General features: G+C 49.2%; 1 protein-coding gene across 1 annotated transcript in view; it reads left to right on the forward strand.

Annotated features, from left to right (window-relative positions):
- PRRC2A (proline rich coiled-coil 2A) overlaps positions 1-27,029 on the forward strand; it is a 1,005,169-nt gene that overhangs the window by 405,598 nt on the left and 572,542 nt on the right. The window contains exon 10 of the mRNA XM_086919885.1: positions 3,673-3,797. Within this exon, the coding sequence (XP_086776011.1) occupies positions 3,673-3,797 (125 nt within the window). The remainder of the gene's footprint in view (positions 1-3,672; positions 3,798-27,029) is intronic.

Here is a 27,029-nt window from a genome sequence, read left to right on the forward strand (position 1 = left end):
AGGCAGCACAAGATCCTGTCTGCGGAAGCTAAAGCTGCCTGGAAATGGGTGATCTTACATGGGGTCTCACTGAAGGCGCAGCATCTCCCAGGGAATCTCAGCGAGACTAACACACTAAGCAGGCTAAAGTCAGTCAGCCACGAGTGAGAGCTGGACCAGAAGACCCTGGAGGCCATTTTCCGTTTATCGGTCAGACCATCCATACATCTTTTTGCTACACCAGAAAACAAGAAATGCCGGTTCTTCGCAAGCTGGCATCACGATCCAGGATGCTCAGGAAATATGTTTTCGATGGCATGGTAAAGCGCCTTTGTTTACACTTTTCCCCCATTCCTCTGATCCCAAGACTTCTCAGGAAGTTAAAAACGAAACCCGGAAAAATGATTCTAATAGCACCGTCCTGGCCTTGCCAGTACTGGTACACTGAGCTGCTTCTCCTATCCTTGGAGCAACTGGTTCCCTTGTATCCTATTCCATCATTACTGACGATGTTCAAGGGCCAAGTACTGCATCCGGATCCCCCATCTATGCAATTATCATCATGGCTCCTGAGCACAGAGATTTTCTCGACTTAAAGCTATCCACGGAATGTAGAGGCATCCTTTCTCAGGCTCGTGTTCAAAGTACAAACAACTCCTACCGGATGAAGAGTAAGAGGTTTTGTTACTGGTGCCGAAAATCAGGAGTTCACCCTTTCTCTTCTTCGGAACATGAATTCCTACCTTACATCCTTCCCTTGGCAAAGGCTGGCCTGGCTCACTCATCTAGTATAGCTAATTTTGCGCCCATCTGTTGCTTCAGAAGGACATCTTCAGGCCCTTCTTTCTGGTCAGCAAGGATAATTAAGCAATTTATGAAAGAGCTTTTTCGAGCCTATACTCCGGTGAAGCCTCCTCCACCACTATGGCACCTTAATGTGGTCTTGACTCAGCTCATGAGACATCCCTTCGTACCTATACATAAAGCGGACCTTAAATTCCTGTCATGGAAGGTGGCCCTTCTTGCATTGACATCCACTAGAAGGGTTAGCGAATTGCAGGCTTTCACTATCCAGGAGACTTTTCATACGTTTAAGAATGAGACTGTTGTACTTCGTACCAACCCTAAGTTCGTCCCGAAGGTGCCTTCGGATTTTCACTTAGATTGTGGTCCTTTAAACTTTTTTCCCTCAACCTAACTCTCTGGCTGAGAGTTCACTTCACTCACTTGATGTTCAGCATTGACTGAAGTTTTATCTCCAAAGAACAAAAAATTTCAGGAAGTCACCTCAGCTCTTTGCGGCTTACAGCGCTCCTCATAAAGGTTTTCCCCTTTCCAAACAGAGGATTGCCCGTTGGATTTCCAGCTATTCAATAATGTTATCAATTAGCTTGGAAACCCCCGCCAGGGGAAGGTCCGTGCTCACTCCACGAGGGCAATCTCTTCCTCTACAGCCCTCTTTGCAGTGGTACCTACCAGGGACATCTGCAGTGCAGCGACCTGAAAAAGTATCCATACCTTCACCAGACATTACTGCTTAGATTCTTCGACACTGCAGTGGGCCAAGCAGTCCTGTGGAATTTGCTTCAGTAAGCGGTGAGCTTTCCCTCTCATCCCTCCTTCCTTTTCCTTTAGAAGTTCCTCACACATTCTTTGATAGTTTATTGCTTTTGTCGTCTTTGTGTATGCATACTTGGGTATGTTATCCGCATATGATCTTTGATGATATCTTTGTTTCCCTACTACTTTTTAGAATTTTGGTGTATTAGACTTTAAGTAAAAAAAGAAAAAGTCCATGTTGACAAGATGTTTTCTTTTTCCTTTCCCTAATCTTACTGGTGTGTTAATAATTGTTCAAGAAAACAAAAAGCAAAAAATTTGCTCATGACTGCTAGCTACTCTAATACAAGCATTTGAATCTATGAAAGTTCCATCACTGGAGTAAGATAAGTTACTTACCTGTAACTTTAGTTCTACAGTATTGAAAACTTAATAGATTCACATGTAAATGTGTAAATGTATTGGCATTTATGTAGCGCACTACCTACCTGTAGGGTCCCAAGGCGCTTCGACCGCTGCGAAACCCTTCCTGGCTTCCCTGCGAGATGGTCCCTTAATGGGTATCTCCAGGGTGAGACCAGGCATCCCCGGCGGTCTGGTGGGGCCGTTAGTGAAGATGAGGCAAGCTAATGCCCAGAGTTGCCGAGTGTGATCGCTGATCAGAGTGGGCACCGAGGCGAGAGAATTATCGAGTCCGCTGACCCTGGTCCAGAAACCTGCCGCGCCGGGAATCGAACCCTGGTCCCAGGCCGTCCTCTGCTCTCGGGTCTGCCGCCTCTAACATGCAACCCACCCACCTCCTCTGGGAAAGCTCGACCTTCTACATCTTTTATGATAATCCTGTGGCACTACGGCTATGAAAATCTAAAGGTCTGAGATGAGCCTCACCCACTACAACCCTCCTGAGAGAACCTGATTGGTTGGTTGATTTTGTTTGGTCTCTTTTACAAAAAGAGGTGGATATGTTACAAAACTGGAATGGGCCTAGGCCTGGTTTCTCCTTCGTAATGGCTTTGCATTGCTATTTTTATATATACACCGGGGACTCCCATCTCGACGGCTGGGAATGATTCAAGCATGTGAAGCTATGAAAGTTTCCAATACTGGATAACTAAAGTTACAGGTAAGTAACTTGTTTCCTTTTCTAACGTCTTTCTTTCTAACGCTCTCTTGCTTTTAAGCGGTTCCTGATTGGCCACAGTTCAGGGCTATCTAGCGGTCCTGTTTGCTTTCATGTGTGTCCCTGGTTAATCTTCCTAATTTAAGTCGCTATTGATATTTCTAAAATTCTTACTAACCTATTTTCTTCAACTCAGTGTATGGTTCCTGAATTGGATGTGAATGTCTTATGGACTTTCTTGATGGCATTTCTGTTCGAGACTTTGCATGGTTGCCTGGTTTAACTTCTTATTCTTACACAGTTCTGTTGGTGGCAATTAGTTTTGCAAGTACAGTCAGACTTTCTGGCCCTCTCAGTTTGTCCACCCCTCACAGTCTTCTACTGAAGAGTTAGTCCTTCAAACTTGTCTGTCCCACTTACCAAAGGTGCTATGTTAATTTCACATGGGCCAGTTTATTATCCTCCCGTTTTTTGTTCTGTGAATCTAGTGAAGGAGGAGGAGCCACTGCCTGGGCCGGGTTACAAACCTGCTGTGTCTTCTGCATTGAACCTGCACATCCAATCAGTGTTACAATTTGTGGGCCACTCTGGAACTTGAGCAATCAAGATTGTGACTGAATTAACTATTTTGTATTGGCTTATCCTTTGTTTTAAATACTTTTATGACTTTTAGTCCCATCCTTGATTTCAGCAGATGTTGGTTCATTGACAGACTTAGTGCATAAGAGCTTATGAATGATTGTCATACTTATTATCTGAACAAATGAGGCATTGCTTATCCAAGTAGTCTAACACTTGTTATGTGATCAAAGACCATCCATGAATAAGGAACATAAAAAGAAGCAATGTTGTCACAAAGTCAATTGCAGGTTTACCATTTTGACTATGTACTTTATCGTGTATGCTTTGTTGGTGATTCAAGTGTAAATCTTCAGACTAGCCAAATGTGTATTGCTTTGATTTGCACATATCTGTCACTGCTTACTTATTAGTCACTTGCAACTCATTTACAGACTCTCGTTTTCCGGACAAGATGCAAACCTTCCGAGGAGTGAATACATCTGTGGTAACTGATGGGTTTGGTGGGACTTTTCCAAAAAGGCGCGAGAGGCCACGGAGGCGTGAACCTCTACAGCAGGTGAGAGTTTGAATGTGTGGGTCATAGAGGGTCAACGCGAGTGTTAATTTTTAAACATACACAGGGCAGTTTCCCACTACCCCTTGTTATGTGGAGTTGATAGTTTTCTTGTTCCTTTACTTAGGGGAAAAAACAAGTTTTTCTTACAACCCTCACCAACCAGGGTTACCCCTTGGTGGCATACCTTTATTCTGACCCCAGACAGTATGGCTATAAAACAGAGGAATAACTTAGAATTCATAGGGTTTATTGTGCCTAAATCCTAACTGTCTGCATGTGTCTGGCCTACCCCTACGTCTACTCTTCAGGACCTAGTATCTGACATTTGTATACCTAGTATTACTCCTAATGCTGGTTCACTAAATCCAACTCAAAAGAAGTACCTCAATCGCACTATAATACAGAAATATACTGATGCAATACAGAATTTATATCACCTGATAATCCCATTGGGAATTATCTGAAATGAAAAAAAGTTAAAGAACAATCATTTTAATATCTCCACTATTGTCTCAGTTATGCTGTGAGGGGATGCCAAATACACCCCCTCATTTGTGGGTGGACACCATTTTTAGTGAAAACAATGGTGACTTATTATCATGGTCCAAACCTGATTCCATACGGCACATCTAGAGTGGTGGTTTTGTATTAATGCATACTTCAAACATTGTTATACGTGAAATGTCACTTACATTCACTGTTGTGGCTGTCGATCTCTTAATAATTGTGTCAGACACTCCTAAAATAAAGCAAAAAAGAAATACCCCAAGTAACTGACAAACACACATATAACAAACACATACTTTTCCTGGTCAACGCCTAGGCTTCATGGTTTTTCCAGCTGGAAGCCCTGCTTTTAGTCACACACTGTAGGTAAAAAACGCATCTAGAGTAAGCTTTAAATACATTTGGGAAACCCTTATTAGGAACGATCTCATAGCAGTAAAGGCTTTAGGGCTGTGGGGTGCCGTGCACTCACCTCGTCAAAGCAAGGATTTCACTGGATTACCTAAAAGATCCACTCGGGAACCACATCTTACCGGTGCCGATGTGGATTCTGAATTTGAAGGGCTCAAGTGCACATAAGCGTAGCTATGCATTGTGAGTGTCTAATGGGAGACTCGAGCCAGTACAAACAAAAATTGCAGCTCGTTCTGGCACAACCAATAGGTGAGGAATATCTTATTTCTTCCTTTGCCTTACTGAGAGTACACCTAAGCATAGCCATGTATTGCCAGTGCCACGGGGGGGGGGGACTAGAGTGTGTACAAAACAAAGATGGCCGCCCGTTATGGCACAATCAAGAAGTGAGGAATATCTCTTTACTCACTAGGCTGGTAATTCATATTTATTTATTTGAAACACTTATAGAGCGCAGCTGTCACCTGGCAGGTATCCTGGCGCTGAGAGCTTACTCCTGAGTTAGAAGCAATGGGAACTGATTATGGGGGGTGGACGTGGCAGGGGAACTAGGGGAAGAGCCAAGATTTTATTCGTTTCCTAAAAGGTACATGCGATCTAGAGTGATTCTTTGTTTGTGCATGTACTGAAAAGGCCAGAGCTAATGTGAATGGAGGAGAAATTAAGCAACACATTTTTGGAATTTATAGAAAAGTAAACCATATCAATGGTTTGTGATTTAGACCACAAGCTGCCAAAAAAGAACTGTCATTTATAGTAGCAAACTTTGACCCTGCATTTGGGATGATCTGTCAGTAGAAAAATAAGAGATTTATGTGGCGGTGTTAAACTAGCCCTGTGGCTTGTCATTTATGGGTAATTAAAATTCCATGATACCCAAAACAGACACATTGATCAGGCTGTTATCTTGATAATACACTAACCCATAGAGAATGGGATGATATCGGTGATACGAGGTGATCTTGGTACCGCCCTGCTGTAGTTTCAGTAGGCCTCTTATTTTACAAAATTACTCCATGGTGTATTATCATTTAATCCTGATATATGCGTTTTCAATTTAAAAACCCATCTCTGTTCCTTCGCAAACAGCTTGGTTTCCACAGTCTCCTTACTGTCCATTGATTCCAGGACCACCCACTTAAAATCACGAACGGTGTGTTGTTTCTCAATGTAATGTGCTGCCGTTTTGGTGGTACGCACTCAGAGTACATTGCTCCTATGTTCACAGATAAAAATTCTCACTTTCCTATGTAGTGGAGGCCACATGGGCATGTGATCAGATAGACGACCCATTCTGTGTTACATTTCGTGAACTTTCTGAGTTCCCACTTGATCCGGTCGCTCAAATTAAAGAATCAGGTAGACCCATCTAGCCACAGATTCCTTAACTTATATTCCTTAACTTAGAATATCCCCAGGCGTCAGACTGGATCCGGAAAACTTTCCGCAGCAGGACCTATGCGCACCGGGGGGCGATGCCGCAGGGCTCCACCGTGACGTCCACGGACGTGCCGTCAGTGGAGCCATATAAGCCTCTTCCAGCGCGCCTACATCAGTTTTCTTCTTTTCCGCGTCCCAACGTGGGCCCAGGAAAACCATCGGTTCCTTGACGCCTTTGGTGTCACCACACAGTGTGCGATGCCTTCGGGCTTTAAGGCGTGTGAGACCTGTATGCGACAAATGCCTGTCACGGATCCGCACGCAATATGTATGTGGTGCCTGGGAGTGCACCACAACTCTGCAGAGTGCGACGCCTGTTGGCAATTAAAAACCAAAGTCCCTCAGGGAGCGTCGTATGAAGCGGCTGGCCACCCGGATGTCCGGTTCTGCGCCTTTCACGCTGCTGATCTCCCTCATGGGATCGGGCCCACTCTCTGGGTCGTTCCCGCGGACTTCGTTTGGAGACAGGTAAGCACAAGCATAAGTCACTCAGGTCCCCCTCCCGTAACCCTGACGCTTGGGGCCCGCTGCTCTCTTTGCCAGGCACAGGCGCCCAGGAGTTGTCTCCCCCCATACCCACCCTTTCCGTGTATCAGAGCGACGAGGACCCAGATGGAGGCCCAATCTGAAATAGACACGTTAGTGATAGATTCCTTACCTTAGAATTTTTCCCATGGCGTCAGACTGTATCCGGAAACTTTTGCGTAGCAGTACCCTTGCGCGTCGGTAGGCGTCGTCTGTGGCTCAGCGTCCGTCGTGGGCGCCGTGATGACGTCGTCGGAGTACTTACACGCCGCCTCCGCGTGCTGACGTCAGTTCTTCTTTTTTCCGCGCCAGCCAGCGCAGATCTGGAAAGAGCAGTTCCCTAGTCACTTTTTGACTAACTTTTGGTGATCTTTTGATCCATTTCGAAGTCTGTACGACTCCGACGGTGCCTGTAGGGATGTCCGGATTCAAGCATTACGACGAGTGCGACCGTACCATGTCGGTCACGGATCCCCACCGCCTGTGCCTGACGTGTTTGGGCGTCGACCATGACGACGAGGCCTGCCCCGACTGTCGGGCCCTTTCTAAGAAGGCCAGGCGGGAGCGGTCCCGCAGGCGACTCAATCTCCGGCAGTCGGCCCCGCGCCGTATGAGGTCCCTGTCCCTCGGGAGGTCGAGGGACAGGTCGCGGGGACGGAGCCATCACAGCTCCGGGAGTCGGCACCACTCCTCCGGGTCCAAGTCGTCCGGTAAGAAGCATAAGAAGTCGAAGAGACATCATCGCTCTTCTGACTCCCCCTGACGCTCGCGCGATGCGGCCGGGAGTTCGGGTGACACCGCCCACGCGGCTCCTCGGGAGTCGCAGGCGCCGCGTCCGGCCCCATACCCTTCGGTCCCTGGGCTGAACGCGACGCCGGAGGAGATTGAGCGTTTTCTCATGGCCATGAGGTCCCTTTCTCCTCCGACGGGTTCCGCGGCGCCTTCGGGCCCAGCGAACCCGTCTGGGGGCCCTAGTGGGTCGGGGGCTTTGACCCGACCGCCGTCGGGTCCTTCGGCCCGACACCGCCGACGCCTTCGGGCCCGGCGCCGCAGGGCCCCACTATCCCGACACCGCCAGTGCCCTCGGGCCCGGCGCCTCCGGGTACAGCGGTCCTCGGCGATGGATCGTCACTGGTGGACCTTACGACCCCCCCGGCGTCGGTCCGTGTGGTGTCCCCTCCGGCGCCGTCCTCGGGCGGCACCGTCCCCGATGCCTCCTCTCATTCGGTTCCGACCTCGGGACGACGCCTATCGGCGCCGATCCCGACGCCGTTTGGAGATTTTAGCTTCTACGAGCCGACCTCATACAATTCCGACCCTGAATCTCAGGAGATGAGGGATGAGGAGGATTGGGAGGGGTCTGAGGACCCTCTGGCCAGGGAGTGCCAGTCTAACATGGACTGGGCAGGAGACCTTGGGGAGGCCAGTGGCCTGGACACCTCTCCAGACACTGGATTTGTCTCTCCTCCTACCGTGGCTTCGGAGGAGGGAGCTACCTAGGGTGTGGTGTTGACGAGGGCTGCCAAGGCCTTGGGCCTTGACCTCCCCGTCGCGGCCATGAGGACTAACCTCCTCACTGAGGTCCTTAAGCCGCAGTCATGCTCCATGGAGCCTCTGCTGCCGTTTAATGAGGCCTTGACAGACATTCTTTTGGGCACTTGGTCCAAACCTGCAACGGGTTCGCATGTAGATAGGAACGTGGCCAGACGCCACCGCCTGGCTCCGGGCGACCCATGTTTTCTGTCCTCCCACCCCACCCCCGAGAGTCTGGTCATCCAGGCCTCTAATTCCCAGACCGCATTCCCGACGGCCCCGCCGGACAGGGAATCCAAGAGGTACGAGAACCCAAGGCAAGAAGATCTTCTCGTCCCTTAGTTTGGGACTGCGGTCTTCCAACACCGCATGCCTCTTGGGCCGCTACACCCACTCTCTGTGGGAGACGGTGGCGGAAGTGCTGCCAGAGTGCCCGTTGGAGGTACGGGCCAAACTCGACCAAGCCCTTGTGGAGGGCCGGGACGCAGCCAAGTAGTCAATCAGGTGTGGGCTGGATACTACTGACTCGCTGGACAGAGCGATGGCTACGACAGTGGCGGTACGATGCCACGCCTGGCTGAGATCCGCCAATTTTTCGGCAGACGTCCAAAACACCCTTATGGACATGCCGTTCGATGGCCGTCGCCTCTTTGGCGACAAGGCAGACCACGCGCTTGAGCGCTTTAAGGACTCCAGGGCTACGGCCAAGTCCTTGGGCCTCTCGGCCCCGCGCCAGCAAACAGGTGCCTTTCGCGGCCAAGGAAGGGGCGTCCCCACACGTGCCGACAGCCACTCACCGCAAACTGTCGTCCAGCGCGGCGGCGGCGGCCGTGGGAACTGCCGTGGAGGTGGTCGGGGAAACAGGCGGAGTCAGTCCACACCTGCCCCCGCGGCATCCACCTCTAAACCCTCCAAGTCCGTGCTTTTCGGCCCATGTGACGCCAGTGGGAGGCAGGGTTCGCCATCACCACTCTCACTGGCGCACTGTCACTTCGGACAGGTGGGTGCTGCAGATCGTCCGAAGGGGCTACTCCCTCCCCTTCGAGACGACCCCTCAAGCCATGCCACCGCAACACCACGCTACTCCCTCCCCTTCGAGACGACCCCTCAAGCCATGCCACCGCAACACCACCGCGTATCGGGGGATCACTTGCGGCTCCTGCAGGAGGAAGTTTCGGCCCTCTTGGCCAATGGGGCCATCGAGCGCGTTCCTGGGCCAGAAGTAGGACGTGGTTGCTACTCCCACTACTTCCTGGTACCCAAGAAGGGCAAAGGGGGCCTACGCCCTATCTTGGATCTGAGGAATGTCAACGGCTTCCTCCGGAAGGAGAAGTTCAAAATGCTGACACTGGCTCAGGTCTTGGCTGCCCTAGACCCAGGAGACTGGATGGTAGAGTTGGACTTGCAGGACGCGTATTTCCACATCCCCATCCTGCCGCCCACCGGCGTTACCTGCGGTTCACGGTAGGCCACGAGCACTTTCAGTTTACCGTGCTCCCCTTTGGCCTTACCAGCGCCCCACGGGTGTTCACGAAGGTGATGGCAGGGGTCGCAGCTTATCTGCGCAGGTTAGGGGTGTCAGTCCCTCCTCTACCTCGACGACTGGTTGTTGAAGGTGGGCTCGCCCCAAACAGTCGTCAGCCACCTCCAGACTACGGCGGATCTCCTGAATGTGCAGAAGTCACACCTGTGCCCCTCTCAGAAGCTCCTCTTCATCGGAGCGGTTCTCGACTCGGCGCAGTTTCGGGTATACCCGCCCGAACAGCGGGTTCGGGATATACAGGCTCTGAATCCGATCTTCGGGCCGTTATCCCGAGTTTCGGTCAGGTTGACGCTGCGGCTTCTGGGGCTGATGGCCTCCTGCATCCTTCTGGTGCATCACGCACGGTGGCGGATGCGGGCTCTGCAGTGGGACCTGAAGTTTCAGTGGGCCCAGCATCAGGGCAACCTGTCCGACCATGTCCTGATCTCGGAGGGCACTGCGAGACAGCTGCAGTGGTGGCCCACGGACTGCGATTGGGTCAACGGCAGATCCCTCTCCCTTCCCCAACCGGAGCACGTAGTTGTGACGGACGCGTCCCTCCAGGGCTGGGGAGGCCACTTGGGAGAGGCGGGGATCAGGGGGCTCTGGTCTCCGGCGGAGTCCCGGCTCCATATCAATCTGTTGGAGCTGCGGGCGATTCGTCTGGCACTAAAGGCATTCCTCCCGTCTGTCCGAGGGAGTGCAGTGCAAGTGTTCACGGGCAACACCACCGCCATGTGGTACTGCAACAAATAGGGCGGAGTGGGGTCGTGGACCCTTTGCCAGGAGGCTCTGCGTCTCTGGCAATGGCTGGAACATCAGGGCGTGACTCTGATGGTTCAACACCTGGCAGGTTCTCTGAACGCCAGGGCGGACGAACTCAGCCGTCGGTGCTCGATGGATCACGAATGGCGTCTGAACTCGGACGTGGCGCAAGGCCTCTTTCTGCGATGGGGAGAGCCTTGGTTAGATCTATTCGCCACCGAAGAGAACGCGCAATGTCATCAGTTCTGCGCGTTGGAATTTCCAAGGCGGCACTCGCTCTGAGACGCTTTTCGTCGCGAGTGGAGCTGCGGTCTGTTGTACGCCTTTCCGCCTATACCACTTCTGCCCAGAGTGCTGAAGAAGATCAAGCGCGACAGGGCACAAGTCATCCTTGTGGCTCCGGACTGGGCACGAAGGTACTGGTATCCCGAGCTACTCAGTATGTCAGTCGATCCCCCGGTTCGTCTGCCTCTTCAGGAGGACCTTCTGTCGCAGCAGCAGGGGACGGTCCTCCACCCGAACCTGTCCAGTCTCCACCTCCATGCTTGGAGATTGAGCGGCGACAGTTGAGGCCATTTGACTTGCCTCCTGAAGTTTGCAACATCATTCTGGCAGCCAGGCGTCCCTCCACAAAGACGGTATACGCCTGCAGGTGGAACAGATTTGTGGCATGGTGCACAGCAAAGGCTTTGGATCCCCTCAAATACCCCTCTCTCTAAAGTTCTCCTCTTTCTTCTCTCTCTTGCCCAGCAGGGCTCTGCTCTGGGCACTGTCAAGGGCTATCATTCGGCTCTTTCAGCCTTTCTGAGGCTACCTGACCAACCTTCTTTGTTCAAGTCCATTATAGTTAATCGATTCCTGAAGGGCATCACTCATACCTTTCCTCCTGTTCCCTTCGTGATGCCTCAGTGGGACTTGAACCTTGTTTCTGATGTGCGCTCCCTTTGAGCCACTTCACAACTGTCCTCTTCGCCTTCTTTCTTTGAAGACTGCCTTCCTGGTAGCCATCACCTCTGCCAGGAGAGTGAGTGAGCTCCAGGCTCTGTCTTGTAAGCCTCCTTTCCTTTCAGTCCATCCGGACAAGCTTGTATTACGGACAAGGCCCTCTTTCCTTCCCAAGGTAGTCACGGCCTTCCACATTGGGCAATCCATCACGTTGCCCACCTTCTTTCCGCCTCCGCACCCCTCGAGAGAGGAGGAGCGGCTCCACCGTCTGGACCCAAAACGTGCGCTCTCATTTTGTCTGAATCGCACACAACAGTTCCGGGTGGATGATCAACTCTTTGTTGGGTACGCGGGCGCTAAGAAAGGGAAAGCGGTGCACAAGCGGTGTCATTTCCCGATGGATTATCTTGTGCATCCAGGCGTGTTACTCCTTCGCTAAGAAGGAACCCCCTGTTGGGCTGAGGGCTCATTCTACTCGAGCCATGGCCACTTCTACTGCCTTGGGCCGAGGTTTGCCCTTGCAGGACATTTGCCAGGCAGCTACGTGGGCCTCGCTGCAGACGTTTGCAAGACACTATTGCCTGGACAGTCAAGTCCGGAGGGACGGCTACTTTGGCCGTTCCGTCCTCCAGGACTTTCTGGTGTGATTATTGGTTCGCAGACCCACCACCACGGGGATGGTATTGCTGGGGTATCTATTCGAAGATAAGTAATCTATCACTAACGTGTCTCTTTCAGATGCACAAGTTACTACTTGTGTAACGATATATCTGTAAGAGACATTAGTTAGTGATAGATTCCTTACCGACCCATCCATCCTCCCCGTTCTGCGAACCGATATCTAGGGTTAAGGTCATCCCCTTTCAGGGCCCTAGTTTCTTGGCACCAGTGTTGGTTTTTGTCATGGCTCTGCGCTTCTGGCGTGGAAAAGCTGTGGCTAAGAGCTGACGTCAGCACGCGGAGGCGGCGTCTAAGTACTCCGACGACATCATCACGGCGCCCACGCCTACCAACGCGCAAGGGTACTGCTACGCAAAAGTTTCCGGATCCAGTCTGATGCCTGGGTATATTCTAAGGTAAGGAATCTATCACTAACTAATGTCTCCTACAGATATATCGTTACACAAGTAGTAACTTGTGCTTCAAGGGCGCTCCAGTCCTCCTTCGGGTCACACCCTCTCCCTGGTGCGCCTTCGGGTCCCGCATCGGAGGAAGGCACTCAAGTCGGGTCTTCACCGGCGGATTCGTCCACTGCGCCGGCGATGTGCATATACTTCGGTTGCAGAGTTGATACAATGTCGGGACACAGCCCGAAAGGGCATCCTAGTCCTCCGTTCAGCCCACCTGTCCAGTCGCTGCATAGCCCTCTTTCCTCCTCGCAGGTGAAGATCGAGTCGCTCTCGGGCTGCTCCCACGTTGAGTCCTCTCTGGAGGTTCTTGACGTCGATACGACAGTCTTGACGTCTGTCGACGCCGGCGCCTACGGCTCATCTGTTACAGGAGGATGAGATCCCTCTGGGCTTGGTGCAGGTGCCTAGCACTCCATGGCTTTCAGATCATCCTCACGCTCCTCCACCTTTACTGTCTAGTGGACGAGTTAGCCTCCAACCGTCCCAGACTGATGGTTAGTTGTCGCCCCCCCCCCCAGAATGGCGACAGAGGCTAGTGTGGCTTTCGCAAGGGCTGTTCACAGGGCTACGGATATTCTTCACTTGCAGCTCTCTGTGCTTTCCCTGCTCTCTGATCTTTTACTGGATCTCCTCTACTTGGAGCCTGTGGACGTGGAGCCTTTGCTGCCCCTTGGTGTATCTTTGTTTGACATCCTGCTTGGTACTTGGGCATGACCCTCATCTGGTGACCCTGTTGATCGGGCCCTTTTGCTTGCAGCCATCTCCCGGCCCCAGATGATCCGGTCTGCTTGTCCCTCCACCCTAGAGCTCAGGGTCTTGTTGTCCAGGCGTCTTTCACCTTGCAGCCTTCTTCCGCTCTGCCATTGCTACCCCCCTCCTTTGTTTTCCTATAGTTAGGTTTTTTCTGTAAATTATTTTTTTTGGACTACATATTGTGCCTGCTGTTTTAGCATGCTGGAGTATTTGAACCAGCCTGTTCCCCCTTCTTGTTTTGATTATTTTATATATATGTCCCATTTGTGTTTTGTTTTTGGTGGGCTCAGGGTTCATTTTGCTCATTCTGTTGATCTGTTGATTTTTAGATTTAAACTCACTAATGGGTTATAGTCATCGAATATCAGCACGCATGCGGGTGTGGCTTTTTATTCTACTGACTCAGATAGTTTATTTTCACTTTGCAGTGGTTTCATTTTTGGTCCCCTCTTTTGTTTTCTCCAGTATATATAGCAGGTTCTGGAATGTTTATCTATGGGGTGAGTTGATATTATAATCTAGCCGCCCCTTCATCTGATGCAGCGACCGTAGTGCCTATAGTCTTTCTCCTATGTCTACTATCCCAAGGTCGTCTGACGTAACTATGCGCCCACCCGCGACTTTTTAATCAAGCGCGGATTTAATATAATCATGACTCTTGATGCTGCGGGAATCTTCTGGCACATCGTACTACCGACAGAAGTATATACTTTGCGAATATCTTCCATCTATCTTCGGTAAGTTGGGCGACTATTGGTGGGTCAGGAACGCGACGCAGATGGTGGCCTTTCAGTAACACTTTTAGTTTATTGCCCCCGCGCTGGTGATACGCTATAGGGGATACCATGTCAGCCCCTTGTCCCCTCTAGGTGGCCCCTTATTTAACCCATGGGGTGGATTTTTACGTAAAATGGGGTTCATATATGTGTAACCGTAATTGCACTGGTACTACCTCCTTAGTCTACTTATCAGCAGGCTATGCTATCTAGGGTGCCCCGCCCGCCTACCTCTTAGGTCTACGTGTATGTTATTACTAAAAAACGTTTTATCTCACGTTTAGGTTTGGTGTTAGTCGGCCTCTTTTTACGCTAATTCCACCCACTTTTGGGTGTCCATCTTACGCCGCCTATCTTAACCATTTAAATGCAGTATGATCTATAGGCTTGGTGCTAGTCTTGTGCGGGCTCCATACTAGTCTGCTCCCCCTGATTCGAAGTTCTCTCTGATTCCCACTTCAGTTTTTATTCTTAAACACTTATTGAGTTGTTTTTATCATTTTGTAGAAATTTGAAATTTTCCCTTGATCGTAACTTACCCGTTAAAGGGTGCTTCCAGACGTACCGATCTATCCTATTTCAACTTCCCATGATCGTTGCTACTGGAAAGGATTTATTGTGGACGCGGCCCTTAAAAACGGATGTGACCTCGCATGGTAGGTTCCTACATTGCGAAAAATTACCTCTCTCAGGGTCCCTAGTGGGTTGTTTGAGTATCTTTATCGTAACATTGAGAAGCAGCCTCTTGTATATAACGTCCTATGTTCCCCACAGAGCTCAGTGTGAAACCTCTAATTTTGGGATCCCGTAATTGCCTGGCCCTCTGAGGCCAGTCTATCTACTTGAAATTTGGCGTGCCTCCATTTTAAATTGGTACGGACTACTTTGAGCTCAATTCTTTAGTGTATGTTTGCTCTAATCACTGTGGGTGTTTATGTGAATTACACATCATTCCTGTGTCTTATCACTTCAAGATTTTCCGGTGTATCTTATGTATTTTTTCTACCTGATTCCTAATTTCATATTTCTGTGTCTGGTTTTTACTTATTGTTCTTTCTGCCTAATGTAGGTATGTTCTGTAATTTTATTAAATTCATATTTCCTCTTTCTCCTCTATGTTTCTGCTTAAATCTGTAATGTTGTTTTCTTTGATGCAAATTTATTGTGTGTGTCATATATGTGAATTTTGCAGTCTTTCCCAGTCTCCTACTACTTCTTATTTATCGTTATAGAATACTTCTGTTCTTTAACCCCCCGAACTATCATGCCCTCTGATTAAATGGATTAGCTAGTTTTGATTGTTTCTGAACTATGCATTTCTTCTATAGATATTGTGTCCCACTGTGAATTGTACATCTCCGCCCTGAGGAAGGTGTAGCCCCGTCTGGGGCTTAACACTGAAACGCGCGTCGGCGTCTTTCTCATATGGGGATAAGCTGACTGATCTTCTTTCCATCCCCCAGATGATTGTTTTCCATCTACAACAATTAGATCAGCCCATGGCTGTTATGTACTTGCGGATTTGTTGCCTGTGTGGTATGAATTGTATGGTATTCTAGAATGTATGATGGTATGAGAGCTTTGTATGTATGTGGGACTGTATTGATGATCCATTTGAAGTTTTTAAAAAAAAAAAGCTTTGTGGCCTGGAAATTATGTATTGGAGAAAAAAATGTTTTCTAACTAATAAAATTCCTATATATTTGTTATCATGTTTTGATATGATTCCTTGAGGTTCAGGTGGTTCTAAATTTATTTTAGGACCTCTTCGTTAGGCCTATAATTGAATCTGATTGGCAGGTATTTTGTCCTTTTTGTATTTGGTCTCCTGTGATTGTCTGGCCCTTGCGGCCTGCCTTTCTCGTCCATCTGGCTTATCTTTTTCTTGTGCATAGGCAGCGTTGCCTTGTTTGTTTGGGACCCTGGGTTCATGACATAATACCTAGATTGTCTAGGCGGATACTCTGCCATGTTTGCCTTTGTTCATTACAGCTGGTCAGCTAATTTTGCCTTCCTTTTAGTACTCTATCGGTGAGCTTGTCTCAAGAGGAGCCCCCTTGCGGGGGTGAAGACTTACCCTATGTGGGGTATTTGCTGGCTATTATGTAGTTGCCTTCTCACAAGGAAGCCTTGCTACGCTCCTGTGGATTCTTCCTCACAGAGCTTCTTCTGTGAATCAGTCTGTCCTATCTTTCTGCTGGTATGCGACCCACAGGTTGGTGTTGCTCTATTGCACTTTCAATTATTGTTAGGGGTCTATGGTTGTCCATAGTACTTCCAAGCATCGGTAGGGGTTCCCTACTGTGAAGCTTCTGCCTAGCCTAGCCTTTCCAGGGGCGTTTTTCAGCTTCGCTATGCTCCCCTTGTTCTCTTATGTTCCGGCACAGTTTTTCCGTGGCTGACGCCCTGCCATCATATAGCGCAGGGGCAGAGCACGGCACACTTCAGTTTTTGCTCGTAGTGTGGGTGCACCCTGATATGTTCGCTATCATGGGGTGCCTGCGCTCGTTCTTCTGCTTCTGCAGTGACTAGTTGTACACTCCACTCTTCGGAGTGGGTAATCCTTTCTTGTACTTCAGCCCTGTCTGGACTTGTCTATAGGCGGCATGTTCGTCTATGCTATCCACTGCCTTGTGCCCTCATTTTCTGGGCACCTCCTAAACAGGAGTTTTTTAGTTCGAGCTGGTAAAAGCAATGTGAACCATTGCGTCCAGCGAAGTATCTATTGTTACCCACTTCCTTGGAATGTGAGACAGGGCATGTGCACGTGCAGGAGATTCCCCCATGTGAGCGTGTACGTTCACTCACACGCCGTGCACATCTCCTGTCCCACATTGCCAGGAAGTGTATAACTCATACATACACACACGCGCACACACACACACACACACACACACACACAGACAGACAGACAGACAGACAGACAGACAGACAGACAGACAGACAGACACACAGACACACAGACAGACAGACACAGACAGACAGACAGACAGACAGACAGACAGACAGACACACAGACAGACAGACAGACAGACACACAGACAGACAGACAGACACACACACAGACAGACAGACAGACACACAGACAGACAGACACACAGACAGACAGACACACAGACAGACACACAGACAGACACACACACAGACAGACACACAGACAGACAGACACACAGACAGACAGACAGACAGACACACAGACAGACAGACAGACACACAGACAGACAGACAGACACACACACAGACAGACAGACAGACACACAGACAGACAGACACACAGACAGACACACAGACAGACAGACACACAGACAGACAGACAGACAGACACACACACAGACAGACATACACACGCACACATTTCCCCCGCCCCATTCACCCCCACTTACCGGGCTCTTTCCGCATGTTCTGTGTCCCTCTCTCCCTCGGCAGGCAGCGGGTCAGTCTCGGCAAGGGAGCCCGGCAGCGCTGGTCTTCACCCGGCCCCCTCCTGGGACCCTGGGCTTCAGCTGCCTGCACCGGGGCTCCCTCTTCATTGCAAAGAGCGCGCATGCACGGGCAGCCCCCGCCCTCTTAGTCGCAGCCCTGTTTCAGTTTTGCTGTCTTCAGTCCGCGTGAAACACCTCCTTCTGGAGCTGGCGCTTCGATCAGGGAGGGAGGGAGGGAGGGCGGGCATGTCCCGAACCGGCGAGCGGCGTGTCCAATGTATCGCAAAGTGATGTTTAGCCAGTACCAGACCCAGTAGAGTACATTTATACCGCATTTTGATCCCCTTTTTGGGTGCCAGAATTATGCTTAGGAGGCAGTGTTTGGTTGTGGTCTCGAGCTAGACCCCGGTAATCTGACAACGTTTTGGCCCAATGGTTCCTCATGAACGTAGCTGGTTCGAACCCGCAGCGTGGGCATCCAGAGGAGTGTGTTGCATACATCTTCTGGAGCCTCTGGGGTTGAGGTAAGTGGGGTGTAAATGATGAAACTATATGAGTTTAAACCGAGAATTGCTTGCCACTTCTTATGCCTGTCGCATATCCGCGCCTGTGTGGGAAGAGGTAAGTCTTCTGACCACCTGTTCCGAGTTGGCTCCACGTCCACCCTGAAGGTCAGTTTCAGGGCTTAATAAATGCGAGCGGTCATTTCCCCAGTGGTGCCAGGGTCCAATAGCCGCTGTAGTGTATGGGACGCCTCCGGCTCTGCGGGGAAGGTGGGCCGCCGGCATATCTCATGGAATGAGTGGGAGATCTTAGCGTTTTGCAGGAATTTGCCGCGAGGTAGTTGATAGTATTCCTCGGCCTCATTTTTGGTGAGGAAGACTTCATTTTGGTAGAGATCTCCAGCCGTAGTACAATCCCCTGTGCCCCAGCGGGATAAGGCCATTCCTGCTTGTATTTGCCAAAAGCCCAGCAACCATTTCAATGGTAGCATCTTCGTGTAGGGAACTCTGCGGAGCCCTAGTGTGGGCGCACGTTCCAAACCTAGTCAACCTGGTGTACTTTAAAAGGGCTTCGAGGAGGCTATGTACGTGGGATTCAGGCAGGTCAAGAGGGCCCTTGTGGGACAGAATGAGACACAGCCAAGTGTTGATGGGGGTTGGGCAGAGCAAAAGCAAGACCACCTCTACCTCATACGTGTGTCCATGCGTGACTAGCGCTGCTCACAGCTGTACTTCCTGGCACAGCAGCTCATATTTCCAGTGTTGTACAATTTTATGACTAGCATTGCAGGATGACGAAGGCCGTTTTCTTTAAAAGGGTAAATATGCCTCCACTGGAGTGAATGTAGGCTTTGCGTTCTGTTAGTTGGATTGTAAATGAAAACCGTAGAAAAAAAGGAGTTTCTTACGTGGATTTATTGAACGTCTGAAATGTGATGAGCGAAGACTGGTGCAATGATAACATTCCAGACATCATCAGTGATGGGTAGAACCAAACGGTGGCTGAAAAACGTGGCAGGATGAATATGGGAATACCAATAATAGCAAGTAATGACAAAGCCAATAGGTCTTGCCTTTGAAATGTTCCAGCTGACCTTTTGGCTTTGCCAGTACAGTTTTTTTTTGTTTTTAAAACCTCCTTTTATTAAGTTGATACATGAGACAAACCGCAATAAACAAACCTGTGAGCATACCGGTTCTCCCCTAACCATCACCACAGTCCATGCATGTTCGATCAGTGATTGATGGATAAGCTTACTCCTAACCCTGCGGGCGTTCCATGGTTTCCTCCTGTAGAGGCCCTGCCTCAGTTCTCTTCCCCCCCCTCCCCCCCCCTTTCCTAGGACCTCTCCACATCGGGCCTACTTTAAGGTTCCATGTCCTCCACTGTCCCCCGACGTTCTCAAATTTCCGTGGGCAGCCTGTAGCCCAGTTTCTAAGCCCTCATCCACCAATCTACATTTGTTTCCCAGGCACTATCCATTGGGATTCCGCTCTGACCCCAGTTTCCGATTACCAAGAGCTTGTTTTAACATACCAGCCACATCGCACACAATTTGGCAGCCTGCATCAGACTTCAAAGGAATGTGCTCCCTCACCCCTTCCCCCCCCCCCCCCCCCCCCCCCCCCCACAGCAATTGGATTTTCGGCACAATAAAATACACTGAACATAATCTTCACAAAAGTTATTTACAAAAGTTTAAGCTATTGCCATTATAAATTACAATAACTTTTATTTAAGTATTAATTATTTAAAAAAAATAAGCCATTGTTATTTGTAATATCAATACATGTAAGTCACGTAAATACAACACATATTGCATTACAAATGCTATAGGTGTCACATTTACAAAAGTTATAACAATTGGCATTGTAAATGACAAAGCTATTAATTTCGCTATTTAAAAAAAAAAACAGAAATACAAAGTTTGTCATTTACAATACCAATAGCTCAAACTTTCCTAATGCGAGACCTATTGCATTGCAAATGTTTGTCCTATTTCCCTGCTGCTTTTCGCGCAGGTGTTTTCCATGCTTCTGCTTTGGGTTCCTGCCATAACACTCTAAGGGGAAGTGTTCTCTTCAGGATACTCGCTTTCTTGGGTGGTCTTGTCTGTACATCCTTAGACTATTAAGTTGGTCCTGACTGTTCCCACTTTCGTGTCCTGCTCCATCTCCTCATCTGTTTAGCGGGGTACCATGACTCCTCCAGGACGAGTGGCTGATGTCGCTTACGGATCTGGACATTGTCATGTCCATCTCTACTTTACCATGACTGTTGGTACTTATGGCGTACCTTTGTCTTGTTTTATGCAACACACCCCTTTTTAGATGTGTATCTTTCTTAATATATATCTGCTCTGCGCTCTTACCACAGGCAATGTTTCTTGCTATGGTGTCTGTGGTCTTCGCCCCGGTCTGCTCATGTTGCCAGCTCTTCTCTGTATCCTGCTTGCCGGAAAACCTTTTTTGACGGTTGCCTGCCTGGTAATGAGTCCTTCCTATCTGGGCTGCTCATGCTACCCTACAGGGGGATTTCCCTATACTTGGTGTGGTTTTGGTGTCCACACAGTATGCCTATTTGTATTCCTAACTTCCACATGAATACCAGTCTTACTGTGGTCCTGTTCTAGGTGCTTCTGCTTGTTGCTGTCTGCCTCTCATGTCTTTGTGAAGGAGCAACTGTGTACTGGAAGTGTCTTGTGTTTCTGGTAATACCAGCACTTCCTGGCCGTGGGTTGGCATCCTGCCAATGTTACCCCACTTATCGTAGCTGGTGCAGGTTCAGCAGTGCTTTTTTCCACTGTTGTGCATACTCCACCGGTATGCGCTGCCTCTGTCATACTGTTTTGTCCTTTCTCTGGGCCTTGCTTCCTGTCGACGCATCGGATCCTGTGGATCCATCTGACCCTGGGCTTAGTTCATCTTCTTTACGAAGCCATAAACCCTCACTTTCGCACCAGCATTTCTGGCTCTATGCTTCTTTCTCTCCACCGGTATACACACAAGGGTTTTCGTGCTGTTCTTCACAGCTTGTGGTGCCTTTTCCTCCCATTGCTTTCCGCTTTTTTCAGAGCTTCGTGGTCGGGTGTTGGCTGCGCCAGCATTGCTGTCCCCACTGTGTTTCGTCACCTTGTTGACGGCTAAGTCCTCTCTGTAACTTGGTGGGGTTCAGTCGCAAACCTGCCTCCTCTATGGGTATGCTTTGGTATCTATTCTAAGTAAATGAATCACCGGCTAGATGTCTCCTTCAGATGAACGAGTTACTTACCTTCGGTAACGATGTATCTTGTAGAGATACGGCCTAGCCGCATATTCTTTAACGCCCACCCATCCTCCCGGTTCTGCAAGGACATTTTCAGGTTGGGTTTTCTACATTCGCCTCCCTCCGGGTGGCTTTGTCTTTCTGCAGGGTGACATCTTTCACTTCACTCCTCGACAGGATGCTTCATTCTATTTTGCTTGCTCTCTACACCCATTCTCGTGTTTGGGCCGTATACTCTTGACCTTTTACGTCCCTACGACCGGAGTCGTCCAGTGTGGGGTCTATTCATGACCCCGCCCTCCTCCAGCCCCCCACATCTCAATCGCCTTGGGTTCTCTCACCTCCCCGGCGGTCCATTAGTGTTAAGTCTATTAGCTCTGCTTCAGTCTATAGGTCTCGTACAAGGGATACAACGTCCCTTTCTGGTGTTGACTTGTGGTGGATTGTCATTGCTCATGTGTTCCGGACTTTTTGCCCTTCACAGTTGTATATTGTGGTTGCAGATTTTGTCTGCCATAATGTTTTTTCACATCATCTTCTGCCTCCGGGGAGGGTTTAGCCTTCACTTTTGGGAGTTTGCTTCTCAGAGCGGTGCTCTGCTCTTTCCCTTCACTATTTTTCAGTATACTGTGCCTGGCATTGTCCTTTCTGGTGCTGTTTCACCATTCAATTTCCTTTTCTTTTTTCATCTTTTTCGCACACTGTTCCCATACTCTCACAGTTTTTGGTGGTGGCTCCACATTGTGGCGCGGAAAAGTTTTTCCAGCGAAAAACTGGTGTGAAATAATTTCTCCTTAGTCTTAAAAATTGGCTAAAGGGGACACTGTATGATGGATATATTACCTGCATATTAAGTGGATACCGAGGAGAAGTCCGTTCTTGTTCTAGTGTATTTCCCTGCCTCCCCCTCCCGGTAATAAGTGTTCTTGGCATGTAGGGCTGCTGACATTCATACATGTGCATAGATCACCGCCTAGTGTTGGGTCCGGATGATTGCACATTGTTGTCCTGGAAGAGTCTTCGAAGTATCACAAGATAGGTGGCTTCTCCCCCGGACTACAGTGGGTATGGGCATCCTCTCCATCCTCAGATTGTTTTTTTCCACCATTGGGTTCGGATGTACTTTTCTTTACTCAAGTTTGGAAACTTTCTAAAGGCCAAAAGGCCTTCGGGGTCGTGGGTATTGTTATTTCGATCGGTGCCGAGTACTTTGTTCCAGTTCTTTTCGAGCAGGACGTCGAAGAGAGACGCGTGGCCTTTTCGACACCAGAGGCCCGATCATCGATGGAACGGAGCCCGTTCAAACGATGCCCCCTTCGTAACTCTTAAGTACCCGCACATCGATGTACACCCGGTGTGCAACAAGTGCTTATCACCGGAGCACAATGAGGACAACTGTCTAGCTTGTGCTCGATTCATGTCGAAGACGACGCTTAGGCTCCGACGCGCAGCAAGGCAAACGATGACGAAGCCAGCGCCCGACCCGGTGAATATCTTCAATGAAGAAGATGATGAGGTCGTCGAGACTGAGGATCCAGAACAGCAGTCGGATCCAGGTTTGGAGCATGACTCCAACTATTATGAAGACGACGAAGAGAATGTCGAGGATGAAAACGTCGTCTAGGTAAGGGACGACGGATACCCCATTGGAGCCGGTGATGACGACTCGAGCGATGAACCAGGCCCAACAGTGGGTACGGGGCCCGGAACAGACACTGAAAGGCTTCCAAGGGCTCAGGTCCAGGCATCGCCAGAAGGCCTTAGCCAAGACCATGACGAACATTCTATAGCCCCGCGTCTCGGCCCGGTTAAGAATATATCACACAAGCCATCGGTCGAACTATTTAAAGCGAAACCGAAAGCCATCGAGTCAAAAACAAAACCGAAACTACTGAAGACAGTCTTCGGATCGAAGAGTTCGAACCCATCGGATTCGACAAAGAAAAAGTGTTGACGACCCTGCGGGGTCGAAACTAAAGGGTGTCGACCGAAGATCGGTGCGCTGAAGTCCATCACTAAAGTCAAGCACGTCCGCCAACAAGGTAGACGTCGACGGACAGCGACACAAACATGGGACTCGAGCCTCGGAAGGTTCTCGATCCGAAGCAACGTGTTGACACGCCACAGCTCGTCAAAGGCCTCGAGCCGAAATCAAAAAGCGCCTCAAAAGAGCACGTCGAATCGAGGCAGAAGATAACGCAGGGCCAAAAACATATTGGCGAAAAGGCGAATTCGGTCGGACCTGTATCGACGCCGGCCCCGAAAAAGGTCAGTCTATCTAAAGACACTATGCCACCGATAAAATTAGGACTGCCCCCGACTGCACGCCCTAAGGCGCTCGATCCAAAAACCGGGGTCGAAACACCCAAAAAGGTGTCAATGGGAAAGAGGAGTCATCCTCTAGACGAGGACATTGTGTACCAAGAGCCCTCCTATAATGAGCAGTCAAAACTACATATCGACTCCGAATCTGGCAGACTTACTATTTATCAAAGGAAGATCAGGTCGGAAAATCCTCTTGAATCATATAAAATTCCACTCAAAAAGAAAAGGGATTCTTCAACATCGCCTGTCCTTTTTGAGACTGTAAGGTACCATGACCAGGACACTTCTGCATACTCACCCACACACACTAATAAGGATATGGGGTATGACTATGATGAACAATATAATTACCCTGCGGACACGGATCAGGATGACCAGACTCAAGCCTGGATAGACCCTGTTGACCCGGGGTGTTGCGTGTTTATCTAGGTTCCTGATCGATACTGTGACCTTATGCCCCTATTCGGCTATAAATCCATTTATTCCCTATATTGGCATAACCGTTCAAGTGCGATTTTCTGAAAAGTCATCTCTGGCCTCACACGAACAGAGCCACATTCCAGCATAGTTCTCTCTGCCACTTCCTTTGCGACCAATTAGTGCAATGACAGAGCAGTAGTCACTATCTGATATTCCTAGATAACACTCCGAGTTCTTCAACAAGATAAAAACTCCGCAAACCTGGAAATCCCCGCTTGCTGTGTTTTGATTAGTAATGGAACTCTAATGAGCAACTGATAACTATCACTTCCTAGTGACATCTTTAATTGACGTCTTATGTCCAGCAAACTTGCGTCAAACCCGGCACCTGTCAGGTATAAATATACCAACGTTGCCTTAAGCAATGGAGAGCTACTGTTGCTGATGCCAGCTGCCTGCACGACCCCGTGTTGGTAAATCTAGCACTCTGTCGCTGCAGCCTGCTGTCCCTGTGGTGGTGAAGCTGCTGATACCATTATCGCTGCTAAAGCGCGAACGATGGTACAGTACGCTTAGGAGCTGAACAGCCGTCCCTCTGCGAAGACATCCAGCAGATTCCAGCTGCCCGCGGACGCTGTCCCCCCTCCTTCCTCGACGCGCTGAAGAGACCCGCTGCCTTTCTCGTGCAGAGAAATCCAGCTCCGGCGTTTCCGGTCTGCCCTCACGGGTGACTGGGATATCGAGAGTGACCCCTGAAGGAGATACCAATCCTCCATCATTCTATTCAGAGGTATGGTGTTGACTAAACCCTTAGACGAGAATTCTTGAAACAAACCTTGGCAAAACCAACTTAACTTAAGCTACTTACTTACTCCCCTTTTCACGTGTTAGGCTTAGGTCAGGCACACTGGGGTAGGCGTAGTTAGAAGCACCAGTTGAGTATGTTAGCCTAATGTATATATGACTGTATATATTTTATTACTTTTAAACCATTGTATGGCTAAGAAACCATATCAATGCTTTTACAGTTCTATTTCGCAATCCTTATCTTACTGTACGTACTTTTTATTATAACAAGTCTTGCAATTGTGGCAATACATTTCTCTTGTACGAGAAGAAAGACTGTTCAATAAATGTTAACCCTTTATTGACAAACGCCCGTCTCTCTATTCTCTACATCTCGTGAAAGTAAACTTCACTAGACTGACTGAGTGAAATACATGTCTATTGTTTCACACGACCCTAGAGATTGACTCTTGATCTGAGGAGCAAAGTTGTCATGTTGCACGGTTGTTGGAAAGCTGAATCCCTTCTTGTCTGTGGCAAGGAAGCTGATCACTTCCTATGCAGAGAAGAAAGTTTCCAGTGACCTCTGAGCTAGTTGGTAACACAACCCAATTAAGTTTAGCATAGTCAGTGGAGGCCTGGAATATAAGCAGTTCCACGTCGATACTACTGTTTATGTTATTCCAATGCGCAGGGCCTAGTGGGAAACTAGGAACTACACTACAGGGGGAGTCACAGACTATTCCTGACACTCCTTCTTATCCTGTCAAAACTTTGCCAACAGAAGATACAGCTGCGTTTAACGCATTAATAGAAAGGGCAGCACAGAATCATGATGTAGAAATGCATGCTGACCCAATTGAAGAGGACTTCCTGTTTGACACTTTCTCCACTTCAGAGAAATCAGTCAAGACATTGCTGATGTTGAAAGGTGTCCTTAAACACGCAGGAGACATTTTCAAGGAGACCACAAGAGCAAGGGTTGTTAACGCCATTATTGAAAGAAAATACAGACCAGCGCCTGTGGACCCTACATATATTAAGGCACAGCTGCCATTGGACTCGTTGGTGGTATCAAATGCCGTAAGCGTGCCAACTCACAAACTACTGGTGATGCTCCTCCTCCAGACAAGGAGTCTAAGATATTAGAAGCTTCTGGGAAAAGGGTAGCTGTTCAAGCAGCTAAAATCTGGAGAATTTCTAATACAAAGGCCCTATTAGCCAGATACGATAGGGCGCACTATGACACACTAGAGCAACTGCTACAACATTTGCCTGATGTCTACAAGGAGGTAGCAGGAACACTGATACAAGAGGGAAAACTCATATCCAACGCATCCATTAAGTGTGCGCTAGACGCAGCAGACACCGCAGCCAGGGCCATCAACACAAGTGTCATGCTCAGGAGACATGCTTGGTTGCGCATCTCTGGGTTCAAACCTGAGATTCAAACCACATTACTAAATCAGCCTGTGAACCCTGATTTTTTTATTCGGTCCTGATGTGGACACAATCTTAGAGAAGATTAAAATAACAGAGACAGCCAAGTCTATGGGTGCCTTGCAGTCACAACAATTCAGGGGAGGCTCCTTTCGTCGCTCCGGTAACAGAGGAGCTACACGAGGCCAGGCATCCCAGCGGACTCCATACAATAAAGGGAGCACGCAGACCACCTATAATCAGAACAATAGAGGTGGATACCGTGGCAACAGCAGCAAGGGCAGAGGACGAGGGAATAACAACACCAGATCCTCCGCCATTACTAAACAGTGACTATGTAACACCGGTCGGGGGACGATTACAACAGTTCCTGCCAGTCTGGGAGAGCATTACCACAGACAGGTGGGTGAGACAACTTATTCAGTACGGCTATTGTCTAGAGCTCACCTCCACTCCACCCAACATACCCCCAAGACACCGTCCTATGTCCACAGAGCACATACACTTATTGCAACAGTTATTGCAGCAGGAAGTCATAAGCATGCTGCAAAAAGGGGCTATAGAAAACGTCCCCATACAGCAAAAGGGTACAGGGGTGTACTCTCTGTACTTCTTAATCCCCAGAAAGGACGGGTCTCTCAGGCCAATACTGGACCTCAGGCCCCTAAACCAATGCATCTTGTCGGAACATTTTCACATGCTCATTTTACAGCAGGTTCTACCATTGCTCAGTCAGGGAGATTTCCTCGCAACACTAGACC

Source organism: Lissotriton vulgaris, chromosome 5, assembly GCF_964263255.1.
Source record: "Lissotriton vulgaris chromosome 5, aLisVul1.2, whole genome shotgun sequence".
NCBI lineage: Eukaryota > Metazoa > Chordata > Amphibia > Caudata > Salamandridae > Lissotriton > Lissotriton vulgaris.